Source organism: Bos mutus, chromosome 8 (assembly GCF_027580195.1).
Source record: "Bos mutus isolate GX-2022 chromosome 8, NWIPB_WYAK_1.1, whole genome shotgun sequence".
In the NCBI taxonomy this organism is placed as follows: Eukaryota; Metazoa; Chordata; class Mammalia; order Artiodactyla; family Bovidae; genus Bos; species Bos mutus.
The window spans coordinates 59,552,310-59,579,886 of NC_091624.1; the positions used below are offsets into that span (position 1 = coordinate 59,552,310).

Below are 27,577 nucleotides of genomic sequence, written 5' to 3' on the forward strand. Positions count from 1 at the left end.
GCAACCCACTCCAGTGTTCTTGCCTGGAGAATCCCATGGATGGAGAAGCCTGGTAGGCTGCAGTCCATGGGGTTGCACAGAGTCAGACAAGACTGAAGCGACTTACCAGCAGCAACACATGTATAATGGAATTTAGAAACATGGTAACGATGACCCTGTATGCAAGACAGCAAAAGAGACACAGATGTATAGAACAGTCTTTTGGACTCTGGGAGAAGGCCAGGGTGGGATGACTTGAGAGAATAGCATTGAAACATGTATATTATCATATGTGAAATAGATCTCCAGTCCAGGTTTGATGCATGAGAGAGGGTGCTCAGAGCTGGTGCAGCGGGATGATCCTGAGAGATGGGATGGGGAGGGAAGTGGGAGGGGGGTTTAGGATGGGGAACACATGTACACCCATGGTTGATTCGTGTCAATGTATGGCAAAAACCACTACCATATTGTAAAGTAATTAGCCTCCAGTTAAAATAAATTAATTAATTAAATAATAAAATTAGTGATTTAATATTAAGAATGCTTAGTATCCTGATTATTAAAAAAAAGAAAAACCCTAAACTACACTCTAAGTTATGACCCAAGGCATACACAAAATGGAATTTAAAGTTTTTAGTTGCAATCTGTATGACTCCCACTTTGTACTAGGCTCTCTCCTTTGCACTATACCAGCTATAGGATCTTACCTAGATCCTGAACTCTTGAGATTATTAGTCGAGCCTAGATTTGAAAAAGAAGGGAGTCAACTTTTTCTGTCCAAGTATTTAAAGTATATTCTTCAAAGTACTAATCACGTGACAAAACTATTCTTAAGTGTTCTATGGCAGAGTAAGCATGGCAGCCACTGCTCCACTCTACTCCACTCTTCAGATTCACAGTTCTCTCTCTTTTCTTTTTTTTTAAATTTTGGCCATGCTGTGTGGCTTGTGGGATCTTAGTTCCCTTACCAGGGATCAAATCCTGGTCTCCTTCGGTGGAGGTGCAGAGCCCTAACCACTGGACCATCAAGGAATTCCCACAATTCGCCTTTTAAATTTAATTTTTATTTTATATTAGAGTGTAGTTGATTTACAATGTTGTGTTAGTTTCAGGTATATAGCAAAGTGATTGTTATGCATAAACATAATCCATTCTTTTTCGGATTCTTTTCCCACGTAAGTTATTCAGAATATTGAATAGAATTCCCTGTGCTATATAGTAGATCTTTGTTAATTACCTGTTTTATATATAGTAGTGTGTACATGTTAATCTCAATCCCACAATTCACTTTTGAGTAATACAGGTGCTAAAGCTTTCATTATCCTGTAGGGTAGCTGTTAGCCACATGTGGCTATTAAAGTTAATTAAAATTTAAAATCAACTTGAAACGTACAGTTTGTCAATTGCACTGACTTCATTTCAAGTGCCTAGAAGCCACATATATAACATTTCTATCATCATAAAAAATTTTTTTTGGACAGCACACCTCTGAGAATCCCTGTGGAATCCCAATGTTTTACAAACTTCTTAGTCAACAAGTGTGTTAATCAGTCAGTCATGTCCGACTTTTTCTGATTCCATGGACTGTAGCTTGTCAGGCTCCTCTGTCCATAGAATTCTTTAGGCAAGAATACTGGAGTGGGTTGCCATTTCCTTCCCCAGGGGATCTTCCCGACCTCGGGATCAAATGCCGTCTCCTGCATTGCAGGCATGTTCTTTACCATCTGAGCCACCAGGGAAGCCCCTCAATGTTTTACAAACTTACTGGTCAATAGAAACTTTTTTCCCAAGTAATATGTAAAGATAGTACATGGAACACAGTTTGGGTGTTGTTCTATACAGAAAAAAATCTTAATGACAAAGAAACAGTGTTAGCTTCCTTGGGACAAGACCAGAGTTAGAACTGCAGAATTGATCGGTATACTACATGGCCTTCAAACCTTTTGTTATAGGGAATCCTGAAATGTTTACTGTTACTGTGTCTCTGTACCATTGTTTAGCTGGGATCAACTTGGTTAAATATTACTTCTCCAGCTCTGCTTCTGATAAGTGAAAGGCACTTGAGCAACAAGATGCATATTACAGGGAGCTAATTCCATGAGCCTTACATGAGGAGACTATCACTATGGTACAAGAACCAGTGTCAGGCAGTATTGGCATAAGAAGTAATGACTGCTTGACCAAGGAATGTAATCTGGGAGGATGCCTCAGTTTTTTTGAAAAAACAAAGAATGCCAGCCAAGGAAAGTTCATAATAGAGTTGTCAAGAACTAAAGAGATGTATGTGGGGAGTATCTGTAAACATAACAGATAAAGTTCATATCCTCTCACAGGAATAAAGTCTACTTGAATCATTATGATAAGTTATGTGTAAAGCTTAATTGTATCTCTTAATATGCATCATAAAAAATGTAATCCAATATTGTCAGTGTCAGGTTTTCAAACCCGAACAGGGCAGTTCTAAAGACTAGATCTCTGCCCATTTAGCAATGACTCCCACTTCCTATTTCTGCATGACCAGAACTGATGTGGCTGGAGCAAGCCAGTACTGAGGCCTACTGGTCACGAAGGGGTCCAGACCCTAAGTAAGGACTTTTAGCAGGTGGAGCCTTCGCTGAAAGGGCCTTCAAATTGTTTTCCACTGGGGCCACACCCACTGTTGGCAGTCCTGTGTATGATGGTCTAACACTTACTGCTGCTCTTGATCTTCTTTAGAACCGCCTAATTCTCTGGATCTTGATAGCACTCATCCTCGGAAAATCAAACTCACAGCCCCAAATATCAATCTGTCTCTGGATCAAAGTGAAGGGTCTGTTCTCTCTGATGATAACTTGGACAGTCCAGATGAGATTGATATCAATGTGGATGAACTTGAGACTCCCGATGAAGCAGATTCTTTTGAGTACACTGGCCATGGTAAGTTGCCAAGTTGGCAGGCGGAAGTTAAGTGAAAGATTATCTAATCATATCTAATGGCATCTAAGTGGCATTAGGAACAAACCTCCCATTGTGTTGCTGCTGGCTGCTTTCTTCTGCTGTCTAGAAGCTTCTGTTTGTATCTCAGGTCATAAGTGGTCATGATTGATGGTTTAGATCTGGACAGAACAGGTATGGTTCACAGAGGTCATACACAACCATCACGCCTTTGTCAAACCCCTACGCTATGCCAGGCCTTGTGTTTGGCTGAGATTGGAAGAAAACTGTTACATGCTGTGTCATAAGAAAATTGGGACTGGGTTTGCAGAGAAAGAGAATTTAATCTGGAAGATTAAAACTTGAAGTGGAAAAATTAGAGCTTACCAATTTCTCTGTACAACCTCTCATGGTCTGGAATGTTCTTTCCCACACATTCTACATGGGTGGTTCCTTGTTTTTATTCGGATCTTTATCAGATGTGACCTCCTCAGAGAGGCCTTCCTTGACCTCTGTAATCAAAGGTATCCACGCCACCCCCACCATCTAGTCACACTCTCCCTCAGTATTAATTTTATTTTCCATGTGTCACATTAATTGAAATCATATAATTTAACTGTTTGCATCTCACTTATCTTTCTCTTCCCATTAGAATGTCTGCTCCATAAGGCCAGAGACTTTCTTATGCTTGGTGCTATATCAGCAATAAAGTAGGAAGGAAGGAGGGATGGGGTAGGGTGTGGTGGAGGCAGAATAAAAAGTCAGAAGATTAAAAACTTGCTTATCAAACCTGGACATTCCTGATATGATTACCAGTCTTATTATATGATTTAATATATTATATCATATTATATGATTACCAGTTCTTTCTCTTGCTCAATGAAATTGCTTTTGTTAAGAAATATATACACAGTATTTGCTTTAAAAAATGGCATCATGTAGTTTCAGCTTTACAGGGTGGCATTCTTTGACTTTATAAGTTTGAAATTGAAAGTAAGAGAATCTACTATATCTATATCTATATCTACCTCTTTGATATATTGTGAAAATTAGTAAAAAGAGAAATACCACAATTGAACAGATGCCCTGACTTTTAGAGCCATACTGATTCCAGCAGTTTCCTTCATAGAAAAACGTAACTAGGAAATTAGGAGAGTAACATCAAATTACTTAATTAACTCAACCAATGGTCATTGAGCAGCCAGGGCTACAGCCACAACCAGCCCTAGACTCAGACCCTGCTTTCACAGTGTGGAAAGCTTTATTTCCTCAAGCTAAGAGAACAGGATGTAGCTAAACTACTTGTATTATAGTTTATTATGTTTAAGTAGAGATTTGATATTGCATTTTATCATGTTCTTAGATTCATATAGTTATCAGGATATCTGTCCCTGTGAGTTGAAATACACGAATAGGAGGTGAAAGGTCTTGACTTCATATTCTTTTCTGCCGTCTCAGACACTCTTCCTCAGCCACGCCATCCTTTCCAGCTGCTCCCAGCTGTCCCAGTCCCTTTCGTGCTAATAAACCTTCAAGTGTAAAAATCATGCATTGACTTAAAATCTCAGAGAAGACAGCTGTGGCATGACCCTGCAGGTCCCACCCTCTCCTCCCCCTGTACTTCTCTGTTGCCCTGGAGAACCGTGTCACCCCACATCTGAACCTTTTATTTTTATAAATAGTAAAACTGTCAAGCCAAGTGGTGGTGGCTGAGCGAACTGGTAATTAGAGCTGCCACTTGCTGACATAGTTCTTTTTATTTAGTTGACATAGTTATGTTGAAAGAACCAGTTTAACAGCCACAACCCTGCTTTTAGGTCTTAAGAGAATTTTAGTGTAAGTTGAATTTTAAAGTCCACCTTGATTTTCACATGAAAGGAGTATGTTCAGTCACCATTTTAAGTAAACAACAGCATTAAATGTTGAAAACACTAAGTATATCTGAATAGCTATATTTTATAATGCAGACATAGATAACTTTCTATAAAAGAGTAATGTATATTAGAGTCTCAAAGTATGAAAGTAATGCTTGAAAGCTGCACAGTTTTGTTGTTTTTGTTTCTTATGTGAGTGTTATAACTAGGCATATACATTCTAAACAAAACTGGAGTTTTTAAGTCACAGGGTTTAAAAAGTGTTTGGTCAGTAATTAATTTTATTTAATGAACACTTCGTAGTGCTTGCTGTGTATCAAGGATCTGTGCTAGCTGCTTTATAAATATTAACTGTATTAATCCTCATGTCAACTCTGTGAACAGGTATTATGTTACCCCCAAAGGTTTAGTGATTCACCTAAAGTCACATAGCTAGTAAATGTCAGAGCCAGCACAAAACCTGAGTTGTTGTCTACAACTCCTGGGCCATGCTCCTTTTCTACAAATACACTGACAGTGAACAGGAGGGTCTCTTTCTGCGTTAGGATAGCATACCTGAAGTCAAGCCTAATGACCCACCTTCACATTTACATGCTCTTTTAATCCCTCCATTTTGGGGTGACTTGAGGGCCCTTAGTTTCCCAAGTGCTTGAAGGATGTTCACACCATTTGCCTGTTTTAGTCAGTAGCTCATGACCAAGCATTGATGCCAGATTATTTGTCCACGGTGTGATTTTGCTTATGGAAAAAATTCCGAAGCTCATTATCAAAAGATGTTAAGTTGGTCATCCCTTCCAAGCAACGTTCTTTAATAATTGTGTCCGAACTGTTGGAAAATACCATTCAAAGGATGATATAATGGAGGCTTGATGTCCTTTGATATGTATAAATGCCAAAGATATCAGAAATATGTAGATAGTGAAGGATTTAACAGATTAGTCTTTTTTTTTTACTAAGGGAGCTCAGATTTTTTAAAGATACTTTATTTAACTAATTCTATAAACTTAAAAATATCCAAAGGTCATCAAAAATTATGATGACCTATTTCTGTTTTCAAACTGACCACAGAATTATTTTTACCATAATTCAGATCTTAGCAAAGGCATTTTGTAAGGGAAATGGAAAAAATGATAAAGAATTTTAGCCAGAATATTTCTGGTAAGAATGCTGTAAGAAACATTCATGTGCTCATGTATGTTTTCTTCCTAGGCTCCTAGCAGTGTTTAGTGACCTCGTTTATCTTTTCTAAAACTAACCCCTAATGACGGACAGTTTCCTATGTGAATAAGGTAGCCTCACATTTTTTCCAGATAATCAGGTAGTCACTTCATATAACTTCCATTTCTGTGGTCATTATTTTCACAGCCTGTAGGCAACCAGCTTATGAAATCAACTCCCTGTTTTAACTCTGCTTATAAACCAGTCAAGTGTGGAGCTTATTCTATTTTACCCACAAGCAGCCTTACATGATAATGGTGATGTGGTCTGAAAAGACGATTTTTCCTTATATTTTTGTGTGCTGAGTTTTCACATTCCAATTAACTACATACCTGTTCTAAAGAACTTTAAAGACTTTCTTAATTGTGTATAGGATGTCTTTCTTCTAACCAAAAGTTCAAATGGAGTGGGGGGCAGGGGGTGGAGTGTGAAAAGATGAAAGTGGGAAGACCATCAGAAAGTTACTCTTGTCACCTGGGAAAAAGATGTGCTTAGGACTCTAGCCGGAGAAGGCAATGGCACCCCACTCCAGTACTCTTGCCTGGAAAATCCCATGGACGGAGGAGCCTGGTAGGCTGTGGTCCATGGGGTCGCTAAGAGTTGGACACGACTGAGCAACTTCACTTTCACAACTCTAGCAATAGCAAGGAGACTGGAGAAAGCCCATTTGAATCCTAGCTCTGCCCTTTCCAACTGGACTGAAACATACTTTGACAGGAAAAAAGTATTTTCTCAGTTTGTGATACTGACAGAAGATGAAGCTTCATTCTGTCAGGAAAAGTCTGTAGAGATATGTTCATATGCTTTTGAACAATTTGAAAAAAAAAAGATTATTTTCCTTAAAAAGCTCCCTCCCCCTAAAATTATATAAGCTTCTAACTCAACAAAACCTGAATACACATTGGATACTAAGTAGCAATAAAAGGGAGAGATGAAAGGTATATTAAGAATGAAAATTAAAAACTAGTTAATAAATCTACTTGAGTATTTAGCATAATATTAAACATGTCTGGAATGATGAAGTGTCATTTAGGAAGCACTCCTACAAATTAAATGAGTAACATTCAACCTATTCTCTAGGTCAACAGTCTAGATTAATACATAGTATGTTCAAGATTTATATATTAATAACTATGGCTATGTTAGTGATCAAATATGTCATGAATAATAATATCTAAACTCATTTTCTTCCTGGGAGTGATTTCTAAAGAGAATACATTTGGGGAGGGGGGGGCTTTTTGGCTTAAAAAAAATTAGAAGTTCAAACATAATGAATGTCTTTGAAGGCATTTTCAGATTATTCCCATTGTCAGTGCAAGGGCACAGCATAGAGACCAAGTCCCCTTTACAGATCTATGTCCCTACTGGAGGCCACAGCTGACCTCATCTTCCAATGGTTCATATGATCATCGACGGTAGAGTCCTCACTGTGATCTTTCAGTACAGGGTATTCAGAGCCTGTGTACTAAATCATTTCATCAAAGACAAAAGGAAATGTTCAAGTTGACTTCTCCCTTGTGTACCAGTGCTAATTGACTTCAACAGCAAGCAGCAAGGGAGAAAAGCTTGTTATTCAGAAAAGAAGACAAAGAAAATCAAGCATTTCTTAGTGATGAGAGCATGAGACGGAACATTAAATTTGGAGGGCCTAGGGACAGAGATTTAAATGAGACCTGAAACTTTTGCAAATAGTGAGAAAATGATGGCAGGGGGAAAGATGGTAATTTATAGTTGTAGAAAAAGAATTATTAAGATCAGGAAGATACTGTTAATTCAAGGGAGTAGAACAACTTACCTTCACTTCCTACTAGCTTATATTGTTGACTTTTAGAATTCAACACCTTAGGAGAGTGTACTGTACTCCTAGCTATTTCTTTATTTAATTTACATCAATCAAAAGAGGTAGGGAAAGGAGGTCCCAAACAGGGTAAAGGGGTGTTGGCGATGATGCCTACAATGTAGGTAAGAGCAGGTGTATACTGGAACCTCAGAAGACAAACCCACATCTGAGCCCAGAGGTCTGAGAGAACAGAGACAAGTGGGAAAACAGGGTCCTGGGAAGGGGAGCTGTGAGGGGCATCCAAGGGCCCTAACTCAAGTGGGACGGGGAGAGCTGGAAGGGATCTCAGATAGGGAGTCCAGAGCAGATGGATGGATTTGGACAAGTGACACAGTGCTTAATCTGAAGCCAAGGTTGCTAGTTTCCTGTCCTGAGTAAGCAGCGAGCGCTGGTGGGAATACAGAGAAAGCCAGAGTGAGGCCAGGCTCTGTAGGCGGTGGTAGCTACTGGTGTTGGCAGAAGCGGCTAGGACTGCTTCCCAACTGGGCTTCACTTTGCTATTCTAAGTCACAGGTAATTAGACATGTTTGAATCTGTCTTGTGACATCTTCTGGAACATAATTGTCCTGTTGTGGCTCCCTTACAGATTACCTATATTTCCAGGAACTTGTCCAAGCTTTATTTACTCACTCACCTTCCCAAGTTCTACTGAAAACTCTGTGCAGGTTTCCAAGCTAAGTGTGAAGTGGGTTGGTGGAGGCAGATTTTAAAGATGAAATTGGCATGATTCCTTAGCCCAAGGAACTCACTGCATTATAGTAAAATAAATGAGACCGAGACAATTACACATTCAGGGTGCAGTATGATAGCTTAGAAGAGTAGAAAAGGTAAGGGTTTGATTATATTTCCTTCCTGATTCTGTGATCTGAGGTAATTACTTCAGAGTTTTTGCATTGGTATCACATCTTCCACTACATCTTCTCTGCCTGCTAATTTGGTAGATGCTTAATAAATATTGCTGTTACTGTTATCAAAGTGCCATTAAAAGAATGCAAGTGTGGTGTAAATCAAAGGCAATTTCTTATGAAATGGAAAGTTAAGAATGATAACACCTCACAGAATTATTGTGAAAACTATAAATAAGCCTTTATTACCAAATTACATAAACATACAAAGAATAACCATTGTGAAATTCTACTAGTACTTGAAGTAAAAAGGGAAACAATTATTGCTTATTATTTAAAAAAACTAAATATAGTTGCTTTTTTTTTTTTTTTTTTGATGCACAAGAGTGAGTAGTAAATTTTTCCCCAAGAATGCTCAGTGGGCTTTTTCATTACCTTGGGCACCCACAAGTAAGAGTCCTGTGAATTTGGGGGCTTGGAGCACTTCTGGTTTATAAGGTTGTTTCTTACTTACTGTAAAATCTTTGTGTAGCATGTTTTGAAAAACTTATAAGAAGTTATATCAAATTAATCTCCAGATGTGCTCCCAATAGAGGAGGTTCAAGCCCATTGTTAGAGTCTTAGAATGCAGGTCTAGGCTGGCAGTATCATCAAGCTACCGAGCTGAGGGGCCCCAGAACACTCTGGGCACTCAGGTTACACCAATATATGTGGCACAAGGAAAATAAGGCCTGATGAATAATAGCTTTTCACACCATCAGAAAGACCACAGACCACAACCTGTATGATCAAGGGAGGAGTTAGCACGCAGTCTATCCCCATCTTGGACCACTACAGACACAAGACAGCTCCAGCCCTTTTCCTATCCCCACCCTCAGCTTAGCCTTACCAATGGATTGGTCATTCAGTCTGTCAATTAGGAAGACCTCACTGAGTGTCCTCGATGAAGTTGGGATGGTGTCAAGCTCGTTCCAAGCTGTACAAACAAGGAGTTCATCAGGTTGAGCCTGCCGGGAGGTAGCTAGTTGTTGAACTGCCTCACCTGTGGAGGTCCTACCCATTCATCCTTGCTCTGTGCTTCATTTACAGAGGATTCCACAGGCAACAAAGATTCTGGCCAAGAGTCAGAGTCTATTCCAGAATATACGGCAGAAGAGGAGCGGGAGGACAACCGGCTGTGGAGGACCGTGGTGATTGGAGAACAGGAGCAGCGGATTGACATGAAGGTCATCGAGCCCTATAGGAGAGTCATTTCTCACGGAGGTAGTGGAGCTTTGCAAATCTGGGAAGCCGGGGGCCCATATTCTTTTTTTTTTTTAATTAGAAAACCAAACTAGGGTTCTCTGCAGCATGACATCCCTATCAATGCTGATGCTACTAGACAGTCAACATTCAGGGCACTGTAGAGCTGCGTGTATTATTCATATGCAATTCAGTGAACACCGGAAAGCCTACTACACAAAAGTAACTTTCCAAGGTGAAAGATGCCTTTCACACCACATATGATAGCTGTCATCTGTGCAAAGTTCTTGAAAGCCACAGTTGTCAATTCAATAGCATCTGTATGGAATTCCTATGGATTTCTTGTAGGGTTTTAACTGAATTGTTTTCAAGTCTGTTTTTGACATGGCCTGCAGTAAGAGGTGCTTTTAATTCCAGAACAATCTTTTGAATCCTCTTCAGAAGCTTTAGGAAATCTTTTGAGACTCAGGCTGGTCCCTTCCCCACCCCACCCCCACTTAAAGTTTGCTTTTCTATAAACTCCATTACCTCTGTGCCTGACAGTAGCTTGCTCTAGCCACAGCCTCCACCTGCTTCATGAGGGACAAGGGAGAGAAAAAGCTCTGTTTTATATTTTCATTGCTGTCTTGGAACTACAGGAGCCTGAATTTTGGATTCACAATAAATAACATGAGCACAAATGACACATTGAACATTGTCAACTTCAGAAAATATAAGTGGCTTTGGGGGCTTTTTTTTTTTTTTTGCTGCTGCATGCACAACTCTCCTGCAGCCCTAAGGCACCACCCTAACTGTTCTAGGAAAAGTATAAGCTGACAAGGCAATTGTTCTGTCTTCCTTAACAAGGACAGGGGAATAAATGTCTTGGCACTGCATTAAACCTCAAGCTTTGGTTTCCTATCAAGCAGAAGGATGTTTTGCTTTTTCCTTCCAAGTCCCCTTCACCACAGATTTCCCACTTTCTGCCCCATGCATTGCTCCCTCCATGTAAGTATCAAGACCACCCAGGGCTCCCACCCGTGACAGAGAAGGGAAACGCCTATGGGTGTTCCTGGCCCCGACCTTCCTTTTTCCTTATTTGAGCTGAAATGGTAACATGGCTCAGTGAGAGCTCCTCTAAGAAAGATCTTTCCCACAGGCCTTTGGAATGAGAACAGGCTTAATCTTGCTGAAAATGACAGGCAGCTGGCCATAGAGTCAATCCTGTTGTTGTTCTAATGAAAACAACAATCTGAATTTACCTAGATTTTCCCAGAAGATCCTTTACACCTACCCGTCAGGTATTTTTGATTTGTTTGCTTTTTAGAAAAAAAAAAAAAAAAAAGAAAACAAAGGCTAATATAAACTAGCCTGTGTACATTCTAAAAAGTACAAGAAATGTAGAAAAGTCTGTCAAAGTAAACCGAAGTCGCCCAGTGACATGCCCTGTACATTTTTACCATTCAGGTCATAAATCAGTAGTCCCTTTGTTGTAAAGAAGGCAGGCTCATGGCTCCTGTGCTTTTATAAGGCCAAGTTCTCATTAGCTCAGCAGACTGGCCTGCTTATTCCCTCAACCACAGTGAAGTTGGGTGGATGGAGCCCATGGTTCTATTCCCTGAATCAGGATAGAGTGATTATCGTCAGCACACTGGAGTCCAAAAAGTGACTGCTTCTGCCCATCTGTTCTTTGCAAAGACACCTGCTAGCTCAGGGATAACCTGGTTTGCTGTGCCCTTCCTCCCTGCCACCCCTCCCACTGGCACTGCCCCTCTCCGTTCCGTGTTGTGAGCTCCTTATCTGTCTGTGTGACCGTCTGGTTTGTTGGAGAGAGAAGGCCACCTTCCCTCTCTGCCTGGCTCTGCCTCGGCCTCCTCTAGGCGCCGGCCTGCATGATGTGCCTCTGGCTGCACCCAGCAGATCATGAGCGAGATGCCACCTCTTCCTCCACCCTGACCAGCCTTTTGCTCTGTAGGTAAAGACAGTTCACACGTTACTTCTGAATTTGCCAAAGCTTTGCTGTCTTGGAAACTCATATCACTTTCTTAGACCTTAATGATGACACTCCCTAGTTCTCAGTCTATTGGGTTTGTCACCCTGGCTTCTGATGAGCATTTAAAAAGCAGCACCCAGAGCGAACAGAGATGTCATTTTGGTGTCTGGCACTTTGCTATGAGAACATTTTTCTCACTCAGGCCAGAAAGAAAGTGCCAGCTGTCCGGTGCTCTGGACAGCTAGCTGGGAGTGATTAAAAGCTCTGCTGAGGTCTGCTGCAAAGCCAGGCCCTGCAAGTGTCTGCACCAGTTGGGAACATCTGTGTGTGAGAGCAGTATTTGAACAAATAACTCAGCCTCCAGCTTTGGTGACTTCATATGAGCTGTGGCCGGAGTCCCTGTACACAGTGTAGAAGAACAGAGTTCAAGGCCCATCTTGACCACCACTCACACTGTGGCCGTGGTCATCACTTGACTCTCTTGGGCCTTGGTTGCTTCCTCAGTAAGAAAAGGGTGAGCTCAAAGCCGGTGTCACCTCCTGCGAGCCCACGAGTAACATTCCTGCTATCTGCTTATACAGAAAAGCAAGGAGAGGTCTGGGTGGTTTGGATTAGCCCACAGTGTGGGGTCACTTTGAGGCTAGAACTGGCATGTTGGAACCTGAAGCAGGGAACACAATGAAATAGCCAAGGGCACTCATGCCAACGCGTTGTAACGAGGAGTGTCCTGTCTTGTGTTTTTACTTCTCATTTCATTATAGGAGACTCAGGTAACCCTCTGCAGTGTTGCTGGACAAATGACCCTGGAAAGGCTGAGGAGAAGAGTTGCAGGCTGGTGTGTGTGTGTGTATGTTTTGGTTGCGCCTGTGGCATCTTTCCTTCTCTCTCCATTCCATTTGCTGGCCAGCAAACTTGTGTTCCGTCCCTTTCATGCCTCTCTGTCCTGCCTCAGGTAAGGTTTGCATTGTTGCTTCCGAGGGTCCCAGGAGACACCACGGTGGGATAGCTCACACAGCTCAGCACATACACTCTGAACTCAGTTACTGAGAAGAGAGTCTGATAAAATACATGGTCTAAAGAGCCAAACTTCACTTGAAATCTGCACTCGCTGACGGGGAACTTCACTTGAGTAAGCTGCATATTTAGCACAGAAACTGGGTTAGCTGACCTCCTTGGAGGCATTGGCAAAGAACAAAATTCAAATGGTCCTATTCATTCACGTTATTACACTTTGCCAGCAGTTGCTGTCTGGAATAGCTCCAAAGCCTGACAGTGACGGCATGGCTCTTGATTTAAAAGGAAAACTTTCATGACAAAATCTATCTTTTTCTCTTTCCTTCCTTACACACTATATCTCCTCATTGCCTTCTCTTTCTTTTGCCTTTTCTCTTCCTACAAATCCTCTGCCCACAAATGCAAAATCCATCATTTGTCAATTTCAGTGATTTCTATAGAAAGAGCCATTCCCAACTTGGTCACTGATCAGGACATGGTAAGTTGACCATTCAATATTCCTTTGGCTAAATAAACTCAAGCAAATGCATTACTACAACATTCCAAGGACAGACAGCAGTGACACAAAGAGATGAATTGACATTTAAGATGACTTCTGAAGTAGTTTATAAACCTCAGTCTTTCCTTAAAAAAAAAAAAAAAAAGAACAGACATTCTTAGAAATTCTCTAGAAATAGAAAAAGAAATCAAACAAACTGAGCAGTCATGATCTCGAAATTATCCTGACACTCTGGAGCCTGACATCTACATTTAAAGGTTTTAAATTTAATTTTTATTTTTATTAGAGTACAGTTGATTTACAATGTTGTGTTAATTTCAGGTGTATAGCAAAGTGATTCAGTTACACATATTCTTTTTCAGATTCTTTTCCCATATGGGTACATGGGAATATCTACAGAATATTGAGTAGAGTTCCCTGTGCCAGACAGTAGGTCTTCGTTGGTGGTCTGTTTTAAATATAGCAGTGTGTACATGTCAATTTCTCCTTTTATGGCTGTTGGCATTTGCCTTATATATTGAGTTGCTCATGCATTTGGTGTATATATAGTTACAACTGTTACCTCTTCTTCTTGGATTGATCCCTTGATCATTATGTATTGTCCTTCTTTCTCTCATAACAGTCTATTTTGTCTATCGGTATTGCCGCTCTAGCTTTCTTTTTTCATTTGCATAGAATACCTTTTCCCATCCCCATTTTCAGTCTGTCTGTGTCCTCAAGAGCTGAAGTAGGTCCGTTGTAGACAGCATTTATACATGTTTTGCTTTTGTATACATTCAGCCAGTCTATGTCTTTGGGTTGGAGCATTTAATCCATTTACATTTAAAATTATTATTGATATGTATGTTCTTATTGCCATCTTGTTAATTGCTTTAGATTTGTTTTTGTAGGTTTTCTTTCCTTTTTTGTTCTCTTGTGATTAGATTACTATCTTTAGTATTGTATTTGGATTACTTTTTCTTTTTTTGTGTGTTAATCTATTGTAGATTTTTGGTTTGCAGTTACTATGAGGTTTTGATATAGCAGGCTCTCTCTCTATATATACATACATACACAAGATTGGTTTAAGTTGCTAGTCTCTTAATTTCAAACGCATTTCCAATATCCTGCATTTGTACTCTCCTTACAATTGCTGGTTTTGTTATATTATTTGTGTGTGGATCATTTCATACCTTTACTGCATGTTTGCCTTTACCAGTGAGCTTTTCCATTTGTAATTTTCTTGTTTCTTGTATTGGCTTTTTCTTTTCTGCCTGGACAAGTTCCTTTAGCATTTATTGTAACATGGGTTTGGTGGTGGTGAATTTTCTCAACTTTTGCTTGTCTATAAAACTTCTGATTTCTCTACTCAATCTGAACAAGCCTTGCTGGGTATATTCTTTGTTGTAGATTTTGCCTTATACCACTGTAAATAATCCTGCCAGTTCCTTCTAGATTGCAGTTTCTGCTGAAAGATCAGCTGATAACCTTATGGGGATTCCCTTGTATTTTATTTATTGCTTTTCCCTTGTTGCTTTTAATATTTTCTCTGTCTTTAATTTTTGTCAATTGGATTAATATGTGTCTTTGAGTGTTCCTTCTTGGGTTTATCATGTATGAGACTCTCTGCACGTCCTGGACTCTAAGTGTTTCCTTTTTCATGTTAGGGAAATTTTGGGTTATTTTCTCTTCAAATATTTTCTCAGGCCCTCTCTCTCTCTCTCTTCTCCTTCTGGGACCCCTGTCATGTGAAAAGTGTTTGTCACTCAATTGTGTCCAACTCTTTGCAACCCCATGGACTGTAGCCTGCTAGGCCTCTCTGTCCATGGAATTCTCTAGGTGAGAATACTGGATTGGGTAGCCATTCCCCCCTTCTCTAGGGAATTTTTCTGAACCAGGGATCAAACCTGGGTCTCCTGCATTGTAGGCAGATTCTTTATCTGAGCCACCAGGGACACCTAATAATGTGAATGTTGGTGTGTTTAATGAATGGCAACCCACTCCAGTAGTCTTGCTTGGAGAATTCCATGGACAAAGGAACCAGGTGGGCTACAGTCCTCATTTCTTTTAATTCTTCTTTCTTTATTATGTTCCACAGCAGTGATGTCTACCATTCTGTCTTCCAGCTTGCTTATGCATTCTTCCTCATTTACTCTGCTGTTGATTCCTTCTAGTGAACTTTTCATTTCACTTATTGTTCATCTGTGTTTGTTCTTTAAAGCTTCTAGCTCTTTATTAAACATTTCTTGTATCCTCTCTGTACCTCCATTCTTTTTCTGAGATCTTGGATCATCTTTACTATTACTACTTCAAATTCTTTTTCAGGTAGACTGCCTGTCTCCACTTCATTTTGTTGTTCTGGTGTTTTATCTTGTTCCTTTGTTTGGAAGATATTTGTCTGTTTTTGTGGTCATCTCCATTCCTCCATCTGAGCCACCAGGGAAGCCCCTATTCCAGATGCAAGACTGCAATTCTTGGTTCTGGTGTCTGCCCCCTGGTGGGTGAGGTTGGTCCAGGGACTTGTGCAGGCTTCCTGGTGGGAGGGATTGGTGCCTGCCCACTGGTGGGTGGAGTTGGGTTTTGTCCCTCTGGTGAGCAGGGCCATGTTAAGGGGTACATTTTTAGCTCACTACTTGCTGGTGGGAGGGGCTATGTTTCCACTCTGTTGGCTGTTTGGCCTGAGCATGCAGGTTGCTTAGTGGGCCCAGGTCTCAGTTCCAAAATGGTGACCTCCAGGAGCGCGCATACCAATGGGTATTCCCTGGGATGTCCACCACCAGTGTCCTTGCCCACAGTGAGCTACTTCCAACCATGCCTCCCCAGGAGACCCTCCAAGACCTGTAGGTAGGTGCTTTGCCCTGGGCCCCAGTGCACATTAAACTGTGTGTGTCCTCCCAGAGTGGAGTCTCTGTGTCCCCTAGTACTATGGAACTGCTGTACTGAAGCGCCCCTGGCCTTCTAAGCAAAATGCTCTAAAGGCTCCTCCTCCCAATACCAGACCCCAAGCTGGGGAGTCTGATGTGAGGCTCCCACAGGCTACTCTTACTCCTATGGGAGAACCTCTGCAATATAATTATTTTCTAGTATGTGGTTCACACACCCAGGAGGTCTGACATTTGATTATATTGTGAAAGAGTCCCTTCTACTGTTTCTTGAGGCTTCTTCTTTGTCTTTGGGTATAAAATATCTTTTTTTTTTTGGGAGGGGGGAGGGTGTAGATAGGCCCTGCTCCAGTACTCTTGGCTGGAAAATCCCATGGACAGAGGAGCCTGGTAGGCTGCAGTCCATGGGGTCGCGAAGAGTCAGACACAACTGAGCGACTTCACTTTCACTTTTCACTTTCATGCGCTGGAGAAGGAAATGGCAACCCACTCCAGTGTTCTTGCCTGGAGAATCCCAGGGACGGGGGAGCCTGGTGGGCTGCCGTCTATGGGGTCGCACAGAGTTGGACACGACTGAAGCGACTTAGCAGCAGCAGCAGCAGCAGATAGGACTGAGTCTTTTTTGTTGATGGTTGTTCAGCAGTTAGTTGTGATTCTGGTGTTTTCATTGAGAGGAGGTGAGCTCAAGTCCTTCTACTCTGCTATCTTGTCTTTGCCTCTCCTGATGTCTTCAAAAGGATGCTTTTGTACTTGTATTTAAGATGGATTCATTATGTCATTTTTTCTTTTAATGAACTCTCTTTTTCATTGCACTGAGCCTTAATTGCATATTTTAGTGGAGTTAGGATTAATGTCATTAAGCCACCCTATCCTTTGTGGATTTCTATTCAGCTATGAATCTTCCTAAATGAAATTATTTGTGGAACAAACACTTCTTGTATGAAAATATATCTCCTTATGCCATTTTCCTTCATACCACCTTCTTTAAAAAGTTGGCAAAATACCTACATATTGGAAAAGATGGGACTAAAGCAAAAAATCCAGAGGGAAGCTACTGCGGTCCTGTTTTGCAAACGTGTTGCATCAGGTATACACTTACATAGGTAGCATCTTCTAAGATATGTAGCATTATCTGCAGCAGCCTCAAATTAGTAATATACACAAACCCATAATTTGATGTATTTTTAGTTGGTATCACTTTCTTCCCCCACCTCTTTTGTGGCAGAGTCATACTCTCTATCCTTGTAGAAAACATCTCATTAAACTGCTTTTCGAGAGTTAAGCCCATCCAAATCTATATCTAGCCAGTATTTTACTGCCTTGTAATCACCAGAGGGGTATTTAGAGTTCTGAAAAAGTGAAACACGCCAAATTCTGATCAGGCTTGAGGGTGTGTTCTGTCCTCCTACTCAAAGCTTTGACGAAATCTCTAATGTTTCTAAAGCCTAGAACTATGTTATATGATACAATCACAAATATTTTTAAATGGATGTTAAAAAATGAAAGTACAGTGCATTGCTTCCATTTTTTAAGTCTGGAAGACACGTGAGATTCTATAGACAAATTTGTAGACATGTGTTTCAAAGATGAGTTTTCAAGGAACACAGAGTTTACTACAACTAGGAAATACTAAACAGGATCAAATAGAACCTCTCTCTTAGCAATTAAAGGAAAGAGTGTTATACAGATTAGCTTTTTTATTATATAAATTAGAAGCCCTTAAGTCAAAATGTGTTGCCTCACCATCCTTTGTTTTTAAGTTGAATATTTATAACCCACTTACACGACTATGTACAATACATATAATCATCCATAATACTTGGGTGCCCTATATATGCAAATATATTCACACTATGTATTGTATCTTAACCACTGCAAGATAATTATATGTGTATATACTTACAGAAGTATATCGTCTTTATAATAGTCACTTAAAGATATATCTAATACATCCACATACATACACTTGCCAAGGCTTCCAGATTTATCCTTTAGGTTAAATAGTATCTTGTTAAGAGTTTCAGTTGGTTACAAATGTCTTTTTGTTTGTTCCCCAGGATACTATGGGGACGGCCTAAATGCCATCATTGTGTTTGCCGCCTGTTTTCTGCCAGACAGCAGTCGGGCGGACTACCATTATGTCATGGAAAATCTTTTCCTGTGAGTGATGCTTACAATAAAATGTTTTGAGTTAATGTCTGTGGGGATGCAATGGCAGATAGAACATCTTTAATAAAAGGAAACAGATGATGTACAATTTGATGTAGAATTTTCTAAGCCTTTGATTAAAAGTCAATGAAATATGTATCAAGGTAAATTGCTCAAGAGACTGAAAGCTTCAGAGGAGCTGTTTTGTCAGGAGAATGCACTGAAAACAAAATGAACACAGTTTGGCCCATATTTTTAAATTTTGTAGCATTTTTTTTGGGTGAAGTGTTATTTTGGTTTCCTGATAACATGTTCTTAGTCAACTGATAATAACCTGACTTCATTTATATCTGCCTTTATTTAATCTGACTTGTCCTTTAGTGTACAATAGCATTGCTGATATTTTTGAAAGTTGGGTTTCTAACCCACAGACTTTTCAAGTGTACCTGCATTAAAAAAAAAAAAAACAAAGATAACTGTGCAAATAAATGAGTAATACTCTCAGAGAAGTGATCTTAGGTAACTGCATTCTTCTCAAGAAGAAGAGGTAATATGTGCAACCATTCTTAAATGTTATGCACCCTGTAATTTAAATATTATATAATTATGGTGAAATAAGATGAACTCTATCATGTGGGAACTTAAAACACGTCTCTTCCTTCCTGTGATCAGATATGTAATAAGTACTTTAGAGTTGATGGTAGCTGAAGACTATATGATTGTGTACTTGAATGGTGCAACCCCAAGACGGAAGATGCCAGGGTTAGGCTGGATGAAGAAATGTTACCAGATGATTGACAGACGGTATGTGGGGCTCTATTAGCTAATCACTATTTTGACTTCCTCAATAACTCCCATCTCCAGTGACCTTTTAGTTTACCAAAAATGCAGTCACAATTTAGGAACATTGAATTAATGCTGATTTGAGATGATAAATTTTAAAATATTAAAGTATCACTCAAATTTTAAATAAAGCGAATCTTCCCCAGATTTTGTTAAATGTTACTAATCTCAAACTTGGTGACAAGCATTTTAAAGTATGCTCATGCGTTTGCCATATGGAGGTGCAATTTGAGCTGATAAATCAAAGTCCACGATTCTTCACTGGTATCATGCGGCCTTGCTGCCCTTTTTGTGCACTAGCGTTATTGTGACTCAGGCAACCCACGTGCCCTTATTTCAACATTCACTGTTAATTCCAGCCCATTTGGTGACTGTGTGTGCCCCTTCCTCAAGATACATCACGTCTATTCATACTGGTTTTATTAGAACCAAACACATTGTTGCCATCTACAGGAAAACTCATAATAAGCATACAAATTTATGATGTTTTCTATAGCATGGCTTCCTCTCGGATGTGGCTCCCTGCAAAGCAACATGCGAGTGCCCCGATATAGTAACTAAAATCCGTTCATCATCCAAACATACATACAGTAGCACTGCTAATGCTGAAAAATATGCCAGGATATCCAAAACGTTAATCTGAAGGCCAGATAACCACATGCTTTCATTATACACAGGAAGAAACCCAGGCTCAGTAGAACTGGGTATTCATTTCAAAATATAAAAAATAATGCTGACAAAAATGAATAGCATCGTCAAACAAAAATATGCCATGATGGTTATAGATTTTTGCACTCCAAGAGTATGACCATTCTATTTTACATTTATTTCTGTGGGAAAATGAGGTTTGAATTATGCAAGTTTCAAATTATATCTCATTGCATTCTATACCTGCCTACCAGATGACAGTAACTTACACAAGAATTCCCTAATATTTATATAAATATATATACACACACACACACAAATACTTTAATTCCCATTCAAAATAGGTTATGAGTAATTTTTTTTTCTTTTTCAAAATAGGTTGAGGAAGAATTTAAAATCATTCATCATTGTTCATCCATCTTGGTTCATCCGAACAATCCTTGCAGTTACACGACCTTTTATAAGGTATAGTCATTATTACAGTAAAAGTACTAGTTTTTTAAAGTATGTAATTCATTGTTCCTCTACACAAAAATTCATAAACCAAGAGAGTATTTAGGATAATATGTTTTGCCTCTGCCTTTCCTGAAAATATACTTTGGACTGCCCAGCAAGAGACTCTAAGAGTGAGTATATTTTCATAGTGATTATTTTTCCCCTATAATTATAAAACATGATCTCTATATTGCTTGCTGTAAACACAGAAAATGAAATAGTGAGGTTTCTGTATAGATAGTACTATTAAAGCAATAAGGGCTTCCTTGATAGCTCAGTTGGTAAAGAATCCACCTGCAATGCAGGAGACATGGGTTCAATCCCTGGGTTAGGAAGATCCCCTGGAGAAGGGAAAAGCTACCCCACTCTAGTATTCTGGCCTGGAGAATTCCAGGCTGTGTAGTCCACGTATAGTCCATGGGGTCTCAATGAGTCAGACACGACTGAGTGACTTTCACACACATTAAAGAAATATGGTATTTTGTAAAGAATCAAAGAGGTAGAGTATACCATGACAATGGAAATCAAAGACACATCAAGGACAGAAACATAAGCCAGACCTTAATTATTTTGTTTCTTCTGAACAAATACCATGGAGGTCACCTAAAGTGGGTTAAGAGTCTGTGCAGCCATTTTGAGAGCTTTGTTTTGATCATCCATGAGCCTTCTAGGTTTAAATTCACTTCAAATCAGTAAATATTTGTTCATCATCTATTTTATGTTAGATGCTATATAACCTTACATTTTCGGAATGAAAAGAAAAGTAAGATATGCCTCTTACATAGTAAAACTGAGACAGTTAAATGAAAGGGACACTATAGATTTTCTAGAAAGCTTTAAAAAATAGAATAGGGAGGGGCAAGATAGGGGTATCGGATTAAGAGGTACAAACTACTAGGTATAAAATAAATAAGCTACAAAGATATAGTGTACAGCACAGGGAAAATATGCACCATTTTATAATAACTTCAATGGAGGATAGTCTATAAAAATAATGAATCACTAAGTTGTATGCCTGAAACTAATATAATATTGTGAATCAAGTATATATCAGCTAATTAGAACTTGCCTAACATCAGAATACAAATTATATAAACTGAAATTTTTCTGTCTCAGTGTTATTAATGAATCTGTAAGAAAAATTCTGATCACTTCACTTCTGGAGAAAAAATTAAAGGTTAAAATCTTTTATATTTTTTAATTACTATATATATATTTTATTGAAGTATAGTTCGTTAACCATGTTTCAGGTGCACAGCAAGGTGATTCAATTATACATATACACATAATTACTTTACAAATTATTTTCCATTATAGGTTATTGCAAAATATTGACTATAATTCCCTGTGCTATACAGTAAACCTTTGTTGCTTGTTTCATATCTATTTTTTTAAGTTAGAAATTGAGCGTTCTGTGCCTTCCAGAATCTCCTTTTTTTGTCTGTGTTCACTTATATTTATTTAGCATTCCCATCCACTACTTCCAACAACTGGGTAGCAGGATTCAACTAGTTTTCCTCTGGCAGGAGAGCTCTTTAAATTACTTTAAAGCATAATACAAGCCTTTAAGATATATTTTTAAAAAGCTACTAATTTTAAGATTAGCAGAAAATGCTTTGACAGGCACTAGGAATAAATGTACAATGAAGAGCTTATACAAACTTTTAATGAGTAAAAAAGCAAACATTAGAACTGATATTGATTCACTGATGTTTGTTTAATAATTCAGTTTCTATTTTAAAATAAATATATTTCTCCTTGGTAAATATTTATTATGGCAAGAGTATGAGAAAGAATTCTAATTCAACATTTATTGAAGGGAGTTTCAAGATAATAATAATTCCCTTCTCTAGGGGATCTTCCCAACCCAGGGATCAAACCCAGGTCTCCCACATTGCAGGTGAATTCTTTACCAGCTGAGCCACAAGGGAAGCCCCAATAATTAAAACAAAAATAATTAAATTATGGCAAGTAGTGTTGTGGTAAATTACATGTAATAATGGTTTACATTTATTGAGTACTTACATGCATTATTTTATTTAATCCTAATGATGGTCTGAAGGAGGCACTGTTTACCATTTCTGTATTGTAGCAAAAAAACCCTAAGGTTAAATGAGGTCAAATAAATTGTTCAAACCAGGAGCCAGCAAACCATTCTGTAGAGAGTCAGATATTAAATATTTTAAATGTTATGGGCCATACAGTTTCAGTCACCACTACTTAGCTCTGCCATGGTAGGACAAAAGCCATAGATAATGTGTAAATAAATAAGTGTCCCTGTGTTCCAATAAAACTTGATTTATGAACACTGAAGTTGAGTTTTCTGAAATGTTTTACATGTCACGAAATAGTTTTATTTTAATCATTTTTCAACCATTAAAAAAAATGCAAAACCAGTCTTAGCACAAAGATATAAAAAACCAGTAATAAGTTGGCTTTGGCTCACAGGCCATAGTTTACCAACCCCAGGTCTGTGGTAACATAGCCAAGAAATGATAAACTCAGGCTCTGAACCCAGCGTCTACCTAATTCTAAAGAACACATATTTCAAGTACTTAAACATTATGTTCTACAGTTTCAGCATATAAAACCCTCTTTAAAGATCCCTGTGAATCAATCTATGTTAGTGTAACAGATTTTTTGACCTGAAAAAAGAGGTCACTAAAATGTATTATAGGTCTTTTCACTGCTAAAGGGTAACACCTATGACAGAGGTATATAGCAAATTCTTTTTTTTAATTCATGTATTTTTAAACTGAAGTATAATTAATTTACAATGTTGTGTTAATTTCTGGTGTACAGCAAAGTGATTCAGTTTCTTGTATTCAGATACATATTTGTAACTAAATACGAAAAAGAGTATTATTTTCAGTTACATATTCTTTTTCATATTCTTTTCCATTATGGTTTATTGCAGGATACTGACTATAGTTCCCGTGCTGTAGAGTAGGACCTTGTTGTTTACCTGTTTATTTTAATATAGTAGTTGGTATCTGCTAATCCCATCCTTCTAATTTATCCCTCCCTCCTCAAGTTCATTTTTTTTAAATGAACTGTCTGTCTGTGTCAAGCACTGGGTTAGGTGCTGCAGTTTGAGAAATTAAATAGCTCAATTGATTTCCTCAAAGAGGTCACAGCCTGGCAGCTGACACAGGTAGACAAGAAAGCAGCTGCAATAGAGGGAACAAAGGAAGCTGGAGGGTGATAACTCAGAGTGAGGATAAGTTTTAAGGTAACAGGTGAAGATTGAAGACAGAGAGTCTGCATCGAGAGAGGCTTTCCAGAAGAATGCATCCTCAAGGTGAGTTTTGAAGAATAGGATTGGCTAGCTAAAGCCAGGTAGAGGAAATAGCAGGTACCAATACACCAAGAAGAAAAAATATTCTTTTTCACATTCAGTTACAAATACATATCTGAATATGAGAAACTGAATCACTTTGCTGTTTAGAAAACTGTACATTCCAGTGTGGAGGTGTCCTCCTGGCATGACTTCTTCTGCCTTCTTATTCTACCCCCTCCATTTTTTAAATCAAAATCTGAATTTAGCTCAGAAATTCCAGAGGAAGGAAGTGGCCTAATGTGGCATATCGTTAGTAGTGTGTGTTCACCCAAGGCTTATCAGGACTTGAAGTGACTGTTCGCAAGCCACAGCCAGTAGCCCATAGTCAAAACTGCAAGTAAAATGTGAAAGCTGGATGTATGCAGAGGTGACCTTGACAGCATCTTCTCAGTAAACTGGGGAGGCCTTTTCATTAGAGACCATTCAAGGGAGTTTGATGCCTGATCAAGTTCCCTTTCAAGTGGAATGATATATTTTTAGAATTAGTTTGCTATTACACTAGTAATACAAAAATGTCACCTTCTTATAAAACAGCCAATCATTATAGGTAAGTGGCACCTTCTGCCACTGACTGAAGGTGAAATCTGGGCAAATACTTAACTCTCTATGTCTAAATTTCCTTATCTTTAAAAAGAGAATGATAATAGTACCTACCTCATTAGGCTATCACAGAAAATGAGTTAATATGTGTCTGTGTTAGTTGCTCAGTTGTGTATGACTCTTTGTGACTCCATGGACTGTAGCCTGCCAGGCTCCTCTGTCCATGTAATTCTCCAGGCAAGAATACTGGAGTGGGTAGCCATTCCCTTCTCCAGGGGATCTTCCCAATTCAGTGAATGAACCTGGGTTTCCTGTATTGCAGGCAGATTCTTTACCATCTGAACCACCAGGAAAATCCCCAGAGTTAATATATATTAACCAATTAGAACAGAGTCTGGCACATAGTAACAACTCAAATAATATAGCTATTCTTCTAAGTCAGAGTGCTGGGGGCAAGGAGATAAGGATTTTCAAAAAGAGGCAGAAGTCTGAGGGATGGAGGAGTGACTGAAATCTTTCTTCTTTTCTTTTTTTCAAGTTCCAAATTCAGCAGTAAAATTAAATACGTCAGTAGTTTAGCAGAACTCAGTGGACTGATCCCAATGGATTGCATCCATATTCCAGAGAGCATCATCAAGTAAGTCCTGATGGTTTTGAAGATTTGGTAAGAAATACTGCATGTCTGGAGAAGGAGATGAGAAAATAACTGACTCCTGGAATATGGGGAAATGCTTATCTTTTGTTTTACATTTAAAACAAATAATAAATATTCTCCAATAAATATATTTCTTTTCTTATAACCTAGAGATAACTGTTCTGTTCTTGTAGATCTACTTTCACATGATCTTCTATGGTGTTATTGAGATTTGCTCACTTTCACCTTGAATTTACTACCATTTTGGGGAAAGCATAAATTTAACACTAATCAGTGTATTTGTTACTTCTGTCTTGCATGCCACACAAAAGGTAGATTTTGTACACAGCCTGGATTTCTTCATTGCCTTATATAAAGTAATTTATCTGCTTGACCCAAGGAAAAGAGAGAAAAGTTACCCCTTTCTCTGATTTCTTCATGGTTGCCTCCAGGTGAAAGATAAAGCAGAGTGGTGGGTGGTGCAGTCAGGAATGACTTCCTTACTCGGGACCTGGTAAATAAAGCCTGTAGGTAGAAAGCATGGATACTTAAAATTGTAGGATTATACTGCAAAAATAGTAAAAAGTCAACTGCTTGGAGCTGGGGCTTAAAAATGTGATGCTGGAAAATGAACCCTCCTAACTGGTTAATTGTTGCAAAGAACTATCGTTTACTGTCGATCATGTTTTTCTTTCACTATGTCTAATTTACTGGCTTTCTGTGTGATTAAAAGTGGGAGGAAGGTAACCATCAACTCAAAGAAAACAGTCAAGGATACCCTATCTTCCTCCATAAGATGGAGAGCAGAATGGACCTCCCAATTCAGGCTTCCAAAAAAAGAGTTCCCTCACTTAAAAAAGGCACAGAAACTGGAAGGAAAAGACTCCCATTTAATGCATGTCTTCTGTTCTGGGTACAAGAAATGCTTTATTTATATCCTTTATTTAATCCTCAGAGAAAACGCCCTGTTTACATATAAGAAATGTCACTTAGGAAGGGGATGTTTACTTATGCAAAGTAGGAGCAGGAACAAGGAAGAGATGGAACTAGAATTTAAATCCAGGTGAGCCTGGAATCAAAATTCCCAGATTTCTTTACCTCCTGTAAAATATCCATCTAAATAATGGGTATATTTAGATAAATATAAGGGGTATATTTAGATAAAATATCCATCTAAATAAATACCCATACCCTTCTGGGTCACAGCTCAGAAGTAGCTGCAAGTTTGGTTTTCCTGCATCCCAATATCAGGTGTGAACAGAAGATACAGATTGGGTTGATAACTGCCAGTTGGCTTAGCTGAATCAAGCTGAGCATGCATAAGCTCCTGATGGTGGATGTAATCCTCACTGGCTTTATAGAGTCCCCAGACCAGCACAACTCACAGCTCTGGCCTGCTGCCTCAAAAAGAAGACACCCCATCTCCAAAAAAAGTACTAGCACACCCACCTCCTATTATGCAAAAGATGACAAGGATATTCCATCTTCAAGTGGACATGACCACTGGCCACTTTCTAAGTGAGTATGCTCCCTGCCAGTGTGGCACTGGGAACAAGAGAAGAGAATGTGCTTTGGAGGATCAGCATTAGATTTGAACCTTCTTCCCACTTTGCCTCTCTGAGACTTCAGGAATCCTATTTAGAACTCTCTGAGTCTCAGCCTCAGCATCTGTGAAATGAGAAAACAAGGAGCAATTAATTCATGGCAAGGTCCTGAGAACAGAATGAGAACCATGAACATAAAGCACTGAGGAGCCACCTGGCACAAAGTTGACAAGCCAGAATGTTATTTATTGTAATTGTGTTGCTTTTCAGTTCAGTTCAGTTCAGTCACTCAGTTGAGTCCGACTCTTTGCCACCCCATGAATCGCAGCACGCCAGGCCTCCCTGTTCATCACCAACTCCCGGAGTTTACCCACACTCATGTCCATTGAGTCGGTGATACCATCCAGCCATCTCATCCTCTGTCATCCCCTTCTCCTCCCGCCCCCAATCCCTCCCAGCAGCAGGGTGTTTTCCAATGAGTCAACTCTTCGCATGAGGTGGCCAAAGTATTGCAGTTTCAGCTTCGGCATCAGTCCTTCCAAACTTACTGTTCACACAGGGAAGTTCAGTTGAGAAGTTAAACTTGCCTGAGGTGCTTTTCATTCATCTACAAGTCAGGTTTTCTATTTGGGAAAAGTTTCCTCCAAAGGAAGGTTCAATTTGGAAAGATTTTCTTCTGGAGGAAGAAACTTACAACCGTGCATATCCTCCCCATGTGTCCTGTCTTTCGTAATCCATCTCCTCTGGCTGTCCTTTCTCTCATTTCTGTAACTGACCCTTGTTGCATCATTTTCATATTATGCCATTTTCAAACTGGTAACAAACCATAACTCTTTCCCATTACACAAGAGCAGGATCTCATCCAATCCCAAGGCCAATATTCAGCTGGGATAGAATGCATCAAAGGGCTTAAAGGAAAGAAAATTGAGCCCAATCTGAAATCAGGTTTATAATCACTGATTACAGTCAGTTCTTGTTATTTGTGGCAGTGATGTTCTTACAGATCTAAATAACATACTGAACCATTGTTTTCAGGGGGAACACGGGGCTAAGTTTCTGTGAGTGCTTGGTCACAGCATTCTCCTTTGCCAATTAACATACAACCTTGTTTTATGTCCATTTCTGTTT

At 39.2% G+C, this 27,577-nt stretch overlaps 1 protein-coding gene and 1 long non-coding RNA gene across 6 annotated transcripts in view; one reads left to right on the plus strand and one right to left on the minus strand.

The window, feature by feature from the left end:
• The window catches only part of PRUNE2 (prune homolog 2 with BCH domain), a 296,154-nt gene that overhangs the window by 252,930 nt on the left and 15,647 nt on the right, over positions 1–27,577 (plus strand). For 3 of the 4 annotated variants that reach the window (XM_070375739.1, XM_070375740.1, XM_070375741.1), the window contains exons 11-16: positions 2,695–2,895; positions 9,759–9,932; positions 18,315–18,417; positions 19,078–19,209; positions 20,275–20,361; positions 24,810–24,908. In XM_070375739.1, the coding sequence (XP_070231840.1) occupies positions 2,695–2,895; positions 9,759–9,932; positions 18,315–18,417; positions 19,078–19,209; positions 20,275–20,361; positions 24,810–24,908 (796 nt within the window). Of the gene's footprint in view, positions 1–2,694; positions 2,896–9,758; positions 9,933–12,644; positions 15,785–18,314; positions 18,418–19,077; positions 19,210–20,274; positions 20,362–24,809; positions 24,909–27,577 lie in introns of those variants that run through there. The other variant, XM_070375742.1, reaches the window with a different exon arrangement.
• LOC138988899 (uncharacterized) overlaps positions 21,059–27,577 on the minus strand; it is a 40,929-nt gene continuing 34,410 nt past the window's right edge. For both annotated transcript variants that reach the window (XR_011465145.1, XR_011465144.1), the window contains exons 2-4: positions 26,355–26,573; positions 25,325–25,430; positions 21,059–24,953 (exon numbers count right to left, since the gene is read on the minus strand). This is a non-coding gene — a long non-coding RNA (uncharacterized lncRNA). The remainder of the gene's footprint in view (positions 24,954–25,324; positions 25,431–26,354; positions 26,574–27,577) is intronic.